This window comes from Phalacrocorax carbo, chromosome 10, assembly GCF_963921805.1.
Source record: "Phalacrocorax carbo chromosome 10, bPhaCar2.1, whole genome shotgun sequence".
Taxonomy (NCBI): Eukaryota; Metazoa; Chordata; class Aves; order Suliformes; family Phalacrocoracidae; genus Phalacrocorax; species Phalacrocorax carbo.
The window spans coordinates 9,763,954-9,772,255 of record NC_087522.1 but is presented as its reverse complement, the minus strand read 5'-3'; the positions used below and the strand labels follow the sequence as shown (position 1 = coordinate 9,772,255).

The 8,302-nt window shown below is 41.5% G+C and overlaps 1 protein-coding gene and 1 long non-coding RNA gene across 2 annotated transcripts in view; both read left to right on the top strand.

Moving 5' to 3' along the window:
- The first annotated feature begins 1,424 nt into the window (after positions 1 to 1,424).
- Positions 1,425 to 8,302, top strand: part of VPS35L (VPS35 endosomal protein sorting factor like) — a 56,794-nt gene continuing 49,916 nt past the window's right edge. Inside the window, exons 1-4 of the mRNA XM_064461787.1 lie at positions 1,425 to 1,506; positions 6,572 to 6,671; positions 7,609 to 7,776; positions 8,085 to 8,207. Coding sequence (XP_064317857.1) covers positions 1,490 to 1,506; positions 6,572 to 6,671; positions 7,609 to 7,776; positions 8,085 to 8,207 — 408 coding nt within the window. The 5' untranslated portion in view covers positions 1,425 to 1,489. The remainder of the gene's footprint in view (positions 1,507 to 6,571; positions 6,672 to 7,608; positions 7,777 to 8,084; positions 8,208 to 8,302) is intronic.
- LOC135315192 (uncharacterized) lies at positions 1,502 to 2,939 on the top strand. The gene is made up of 2 exons (XR_010374634.1): positions 1,502 to 1,590; positions 2,215 to 2,939. It is a non-coding gene; the product is annotated as an uncharacterized LOC135315192 (long non-coding RNA).

The window sequence follows — 8,302 nt, the reverse complement described above, 5'->3', positions numbered from 1 at the left end:
CTTAGATTTTTGCCTTGGTCTTCCTACTGATGGATATTGTCCTTCAACTTGAGGGGAGTAAAATTTTGTAACTTCTGATTTTAATGAACTTGAAACATGCTGTTAACACTGAAAGTCCAATAGAGAAAAGCTTGGCTGTGTAAGTCTTTGCAGTGCTTACTGATTTGCTCAGTAACAGTACTAGTAGAGAACTGACTAGTGCAATGGGAAATGGGTTATATTTTGTTGCTTTCCCAGTTTCAATACACTGCAATGCCCTAACTTCGGAGGCTTGTAACATGTTGACACAGATATAAAAGAAACCAGGCTGACTAAGAATTTAATTGTGGTAAATAGCATGAAAGAGGAACCTTAATGGTTGCATGAGGAAGATGTCTTCAGGAGCAGTGATAAGTGAATTGGCTTGCTTGTGGCACTAGTTGTGGCTTTTTACCACCAAGTCTGTTCTCTGCAGCTAGTGGCACTGTTCAAAACAAATGTTTTATACCATGGAGTAAGTTACCCAAATTACATACTTAGAAAAAGGTAAAAATGCTGCCTAAGCACTTTGAAGAATGACACTGCTTGGTGGGCCTTTATTTGAAAGCTTAATGGGGGAGGCTCCCCTGATGGTGTAAATTTAAGAGTTTACAGCAGTGGAGGACCTGTCTCATTAATACAAATGCTATGGATCTTTGGAATTTCAGACATCATACAGAAAATGCCCAAGGCAAGCTTTCTGCTCATCCAGTAGGCATTGAAGCTGTTTTGGTTCCCAACTTTCTTTAGGAGTGAAAACATCTCAAGAGGAGAAAAACTTACAATGGCAAGAGTAACCTGCATCACAGGTGACAAAATGTGCGGTTGATGTATCAGTGCTGAAGATTGATGTTTTTAAAGGATGTTTTATGTGCTGTATTTATTATTAGTATAGGCAGTATGTTGATGTAAAAATAGGTTTAGTTTAGGTGTTAGTAAAAATGAATGCTTACCTTCTGTTCAGGTTTCACCCGTAAACCTCTTTTACTTTACGCATGTTTCCAATGTGTGTAACAGAACATTGTAGCATGAGGGGTTTTTTTTAACTTTCATGAGGCCTTTCACTTGACAAGTGCCAGAATTTGGTTTTGTACTTCATGTTATGTATTTATACCTATTTAATTTTATCTTTTTATTTTGTGTGGAATTGTAATATCATTCTAAAAGTGTATTTATTTTTGTACTTTATTTCATTTTCACCAGTCTTGCTTTTTACTTAAAACATACTGCACAATAAACTATAAATCTTTGAAAAGAACGGCTTTTTTTTTTTTCTGGGTTGGAAAAATCACTCGCTGTCAAAGTACGAAAAGGCAAACGCGGTGGCGGCAGCCCTTCCCCCTCAGGGCTCGCCGCGCCTCGCACTGGTCCACGGGTGTCTTTCGTCCCCCGAGGGGAGGCGAGGCGGGGCGGGGCGAAATGGCGGCGGAAGGCGCTGCCCGGCCGCGGCGTCATGTGACGAGGCGGCAAGATGGCTGCCTTCCCGTGGTGAGGCTATGGGAGGCGCGAGCTGGGTGCCTGGGCGCTGCCTGGACCCGTCCCGGGGCGGCTGCGCTCCTCCCGGCCCCGGAGGTCGGCGCTGGGCGGGGAGGGGAGCCCGGGTGACGGGCTCTGAGGGGACTGCGGGTTGCTGTGGCTGTGTGAGGGCAGCCATCAGCCGGGAGGCCGTGGCGCTGAGGCGGGGCGGCTCGGAGAGCCCCTGGGCGTGCAGGCGGAGCGCTCTGCCGAGTGAGGGCTGCGGCGCTGGGGAAGCCTCGCCTCCGGGAGGCGGCAGCGCTCGCCGGCCCCGGGACCGGCCTCGGGCTGCGGGGCTCGGGGCCGCTCGGCCTGAGGGGCTGGAACCCCCGGGAGGGAGCCGGGGCGCCGGGTACCCCGCTCCGCCAGCCTGGCAGCGCGGTCCGACGGTCTCTGGTCTGGAGACAACTGAACATACGGCTCAGATTTATAACGCGCTAGTTTCAGCTGCGTGGGGTGCTGGGCGGTGGCGTGGCTCCGCACGGTGTTACGGGGGGCTCCCATGCAGGGGCCGGCCTCGCCGCCGAGCCGTGCGGATGTGCGGAGGCGCTTCCGCAGGAGCCGGCCGTGGTCCGCGCGCCCTGCCGGGCCTTGCTTTCCCCTAACGGAGCGCGAGCGTTACTCGAGGGCGTCCGGCAGGGTTGATCACGTTGTAACCCGTACGATGTGTCCCCTCCTCAGGGGAAGGAGCCGGTGAGGGAAAGGCCTGTTTCCTTCCCTGCGTGACCGCGTCCGGGCGCTGTCACGGTGGGCTCGGAGCAGGCGGCGGCGCGCGCCTTCCTCAGAGCTCGCCAGGGAAGATGAAGAAATTCGTACCGTGAATTTAAGTTCACCGGCACAGTTTAGCTTCCATTAGTTATCTTTCACAGGCTCTTTAGACGTAGATGCGGTGTTCACAGGCGACAAACTGAAGAGGCAGAGTCGACTTCTAGCGACATGCAATATTTTACAGTAAAAATAGAGCTGAGGAAGCTGCACTGCGTAGGATGCGGAATAACTTACACAGTCTGGTATTTGCTGTGATAAGGAAGGACAGTACTCTGACAGTAAAGGAAAATACGTTCACAGTTCATTTTTCTCCAAACTTGTTCCTCTCTACAAATGAGCTGATTTTCTGTTCCTGGAAGACTTGCTCTCCTGAGGCCCTTGTTCTTTTAACACGTTGAATTTATCTAAGTTACAGATTTTGATGTGCCAGTCTTTTTGTGTTACAGTCTTGAGCAAACCAGAAATCAAACCTAATGTGGAATCAAGAAAAGTAGCATGCAGCAATTAGAGCCAGTTAGAGCATTAGGATGCTGAAAAGTTTTCCCCGTATATACATTGTCATGCTGCAAATCATCTGTCTCACTCTTCCATGTTACCGTGTGAACAAGCTTTCATGTTCAATAAAGAAGTGGAAATCATTGGTGGATTTAAAAGTCATTGTTAATGAAACCAATTGAGGTTTTATAACAACATCAGGGCTGTACTTTTTAAATAAATTCACCGGGGTATGAAACGTGAAACTTTAAAACTTGAATTTAGCTAAGAAAATTTGAGGGGGTAAGATGGCTCTAACACGTTAGTTTGCTCTTGGAGCTGATGGTAGTTACGTTGAGTGCATCAGTTTTGGCAGAATCTGTGGTCAGTGACCTTGCAGAAACTGAAAGGAATAAATGTGGCTGCAACTTCTGATTTTCTAGCAGTACTAAAATACCACGAAAAACAAAGGACCACAGCCACAAAGCAGAGCAGTAGGGATGCTGACAAACTGATTTTTGCTTAATGCAGCAATGAGGTGCTAGCAGGCTAATAAGTAGGTCTGGTAACACTGATGCAGAAGTGGCCATGGAGAAATAATGAACCAGAATAAAATGTTTTATTGCATGTTTTTCTGTAATATGGAAGATACTGTCATGCTACAGTGTTCAGTAGAACGCTAGCTATTTTTAAGCATTGTTGGGTGCGAATTTTGAAAAGGTGTTATGCAGATTAATTGTGTACTCATTGGCCTTCTTATGAGGAAAAAAATAGCCCCTTTTGGTGCTGAATAAAAGGATCTTGCATTAACATAGTGTTCAAATTAAGAAAATGGTTTCTTTAAAAATTTATTAGAGTAGTAAAAGAATTGGCAAATATGTAAAGTAATTTAAAACTTAGGGCTAGAATTAATTTTTCAAATAACTGTAACTATCTAGAGATATTGTTTGGGTTTTATGTTTAATATTCAAATAATGATAGGTACATTGACTTGCGGGATGCACTTCATTGTATTGTCAATACCAATGTATGTCTAGTGTTGTAAAGAGGTTCTTTTGCGTTTTACGTGCCTTGCTGGTTTGTGCTCCCTGTAAGCTTTTGAATCCCTTGCTTCAGGGTAAGCACTGGCTCCGTGTGGGTGCTGTGTGCCTGAAAGGTGGTGTGTCCCAAGAAGGGGAGGTGTGGAGTCTGGGCTGGTGGTTCTGCTGCGCAGGGGCTGGCTGTGTGCTGAACCTGGAGCGCGAGGGAGGCACCTGGGTTCGTAGGGTGGGCTGGGGCCTGGAAGAGCTTCATTAACTTAGGGGTAAGGAGGAAGTGCAGCAGTCCCAGGAAAAAGGTAGTTTACCGGGAAGAGAGAAAAAGGTTGGCAGCCTGGCAAGTGTCAAAGGCATAGAGTGGTGGCAATTGCAGTGATGCTTGTGTGTGAAAAAAGGTTGAAACCCATGGTTAAAACGACACCTGCGAGCAGGGGTGTGTGTTGCAGTAAGCACTGGAAATGAAACCCTAGCTTGGCCTGGGTCTTATTTTTATTTACTCTTGGAAGTTGTCTGTACTGCTGTGGCCAAGAAAGCAATGCTTAATCTTCTTTCCCTGAAGAATAAGCGGAACATAATGTTCAGAGCAAGGTTGAACTTGTTCCCCGTATTAGCTGTGTTACAAGCGGTCTTATCACTTGAATAGCCACATTGTAAGTGTACTTTTTAAAGATTTATTTGCAGGGTGAACAGCTCTTCTTCATTCCGACACGTGTTTTAGACATGTATACTCGCCCAGTGATGCCTTACGTTATTACTAGAGTACGACTGATTTTGGCCTGGGAGTAGTATGCCAAATGTGAGCTGTCAGTGACATCTTTACTGCTAGTTTGGAAATATCTTTAAAGGAGAGGTATGGAAATACTGACAGAACTGTAATGGAGTAATAGAAATGTTATAATTAGGCAGCCAGAAAGAGTTTGAAAGATTTTTTACCTAAATGCTGATTAGCCCATGAAGCAAGTGAGCAAAGAGAATTGTTGGATCATGGGACAACAGTAAATTAGAGATATATTCATATCTGAAGAAAAAGAGCTGGAGATCAAGAAAATGAATAAGCACGTGGATTTCACTAGACTCTTTCTCTTGCTGTGCTGTATCTCATTAGATGTCAAAGCTTTTTTCCTTGGAGTAGCACAACCATAAATTAAACTAATTTTAAATATTTTTTAAAATGAATCTTAGTTTTTGGGGGTACATAGTGTCTATAGAAGAGCTGGCTGCTTGGCACTGCTTAAATTCTACCTAATGAGTTAGGTTTCTGAGTGGGAATGGATTCTTTGAAAGTTTGCATTAGTTTTTGTGGGAAAGGTGTATTATATGGGGGGAATGTTGTTTGGTTTTGTTAGGAGTCTGATTAAAGAAACCTTTGTGTATCCGCTACTTTTACTCATTCAGCTAAGGCTTTAGTGTGTGCTATAAACATTCTCAGGTTCCTGGATGAAACAGGAAAGAACAATTAGCTGCTCTGCATGTTTCAAAGACTAAAAAAGAAATCAAGAAGTTGTGGAGGGTAGAATGCAGAGAATACATTTTAAAATATATTTTTCTAGATTTTACTTGGATCTCTTTCTGCCTTAGTACTTAACTGTTGCCACTGCTGAAGGAAGGTACCATGTGGTAGCTATGGCAGCAGTTGTTTTAGGAGGCCCCTGTCCTATGCATTTTTGTGAGTTCATGTTTTCATTTCCCTGTTTAACCATTACTACTACTCCATACAATTAAAAGGAATTAATTTCATATATTGATGTGTTGTCGGAGGTATTAGAAAGCATTTGTAACTCTTAAGTCTCTTTCAAAATTGTCATCTGGTGCTAGCCAGGAAAGTTTTAATCACCCTTTTTTGTATTTCTACATTGTCAAATATGCTTTGAAAGCCTTTTTAAAATATAAATTTTCATTTTTATTTAGGCAATTAAAATAAGGAAGAAGGGTCTATTTCATAAAAGATCAGCGTCCTTAAACTGTGATTGATAAATTAGTGTGTGTTACTGTTAGTTCCTAGTGGCAATGTTGTTTTACTCAAATACATTTATTTATGTTGTTTTCTGGAATCAAGTCTTTTTCTAATTAGAGATGGAGGCCATAGTTCTCACTGTTCTCTCTTAATATCAGACTCAAAATAAAATCTGAAATATGTATGTTTTTGTGATTTATTTCACTTAATGGCATACTTACTTTTCATAGAAGAGGCAAGGCTTTTGTTCAAGGACTTATCCACAATGCAAGCATATGAATACTGATAGGTTTTCTCCCTATAATTTGACTTTTGCAACTTTTGTTATGAGTACAGTGAACAGATGGAAATAGATTTCTCAGGGAAGAGCCTTGCAGCTACACGAGTTAATCTGAGTAGTCTCTCATTACATCTATGTGTGATCACTTTGATTTCTTCCCTTGTGTTTTCACACTTACCTTTTTCTTTGGCTCTTCAGTTTAAAAGATGTGTTTAATAATCTACATCAGCCTGTCACACATACAAATGTTTGGTTAAATTGCTCTTTTGATGTTCAGTGGAATGGAAGAGAATCCAGGTGTAGAGGCAGAATACAGCTGAATGGCCAAAAGTAAAATTTCTTCAGTTTTAGTTTATGTATCTCAACAGAGAGAGAAATGTTCGTCCTTGCATTGACTTATTTTTCAACATGCATTTTGTTTTGTAAATATGCCTGCATCTATATAGATTTGGATATGTTTCTCTGTTCCTAAGTTTGTGATCATTTATGTGCATATATACTTTCCCTTTACTCTTGCTTTTTAAGGCATGCAAGATCAAGGAACTATGTTTCAGAATCTGAAGTGTGCAAACTGGAATCTGTACCCTTGGATTTTGGTGATTACCATCCGCTCAAACCCATTACAGTGAGTTTCTTTTTGTGCCTTTGGACAAGGAATGGGATTGTGTTCCTCTTCTTACTTCCACTCCTTTAAAATTAAAAAGCTTTGAAGTTGTTGTTGGTACCAGTGATGTTACTTTCTGTGTTAATGACCTGTTATTTTAGAGGCTTCAAGGTTTATTCTGTTGTTTGTCCTTTACAGGAATTTGCTGGTGCTGTTTGGTGTCAAAAACGATTTCCTTCTGACTAATATAGCATTTCAACTTGTGGGTTTTCTTGGTTGCATTAAATGCTGAATAATGGATAAGTTTAAAACAAAATTGTTGCATTACAAATAACCTGTGTAATTGCTTGATGTAAGATTTGGTTTGGGGTTAACTTCCAGTCAGCTGTATGCTTTAAAACATTTATCATTTCTTTAATGTATGAGAGGCTTTTAAAAATGTGGATGTACAAAAAAATCCAGCTTCAAAGAGGTGATAGTCATACACGAATGATAAATGGGCAGCAGCTTCTACTCAGGAAGGTGAGCGGAGAGATAAGACAGGCCTTAGGAATGTATTTGCTGTTTCAGGCTTGAGTATTGTACAAGGAAAGTAAAGACGAGACTGGCAGAGGAAATCAAATAGCAAGAAGGGGGTTGGGGGAGAGGGAGAAAAACAATAAAATAGAGGAGGGGTATTAGAAAGGAATTTAGAATGGTAGTTCTTATAGTTCTGTAGATGCACAATTGGAAGGAAAAAGAAAAAACTAATGGAAATGCTAGTGCGAAGTGCCTCCAGATTCAGGGGAAAAGAGGTGCTTCAATTTAAATGCTAGTGCTGATTCTAAAGAGTTTCTTCTAGGTGGGTCCTTGCTTTCACTGCAACAGCATAATTTATGTAGTACATATTTTGATGATTTATTAAAGAAAATAGGGGGAAGAGAAAGTCTTGTTTAACAGTTTTGAATTTTTCTTTCAGGTTACTGAATCTAAGACCAAGAAAATGAACCGGAAAGGAAGTACTTCTTCTACCTCCTCTTCTTCTTCTAGTTCTATGATGGATCCGTTGAGCAGTGTATTGGATGGCACCGATCCCTTGTCATTATTTGCAGCAGCTGCAGATCCTGTGGCAACTACGGCTACCATGGTAACACTGGAGGGCAGTTATCTCAACTAAATAAAATCAACAAAACCACAAAACCAACCCTGGATAAAATATATCTGTCTCACCAATTTCAAGTTAACACAAGTAGAAAATATACTGTGCTAATAGAACAAAGTATTCTTTTTTTATTTACCTGTTTTATGTTGACATTTATTTAAATATGGATTTTTTTTTAAATAATATTATAACTTTTGGGATTAGTAAGCACTTCAAATGTTAAGTTGAACTTTATCAGCCTTCTCTTTTTTCCAGATTTATATTTAACATTTGCACTTGTACTCTTCTCATAGGATAGTACACGAAAGAAACGGGATAAAGATGACAGCTCAGCAGTAGGAAATGACTTTGAACCATGGTCAAGCAAACGTGGTGAAATCCTTGCTAGATACACAACAACAGAGAAGCTCTCTATTGTACGTGGCAGCTTTTCCAGTTTTATTCACTTGTACTAGACCTGTAATAGATTTTGGATGTTGCTGTTTTGTAATTATTTCATGAGTAAATTCTG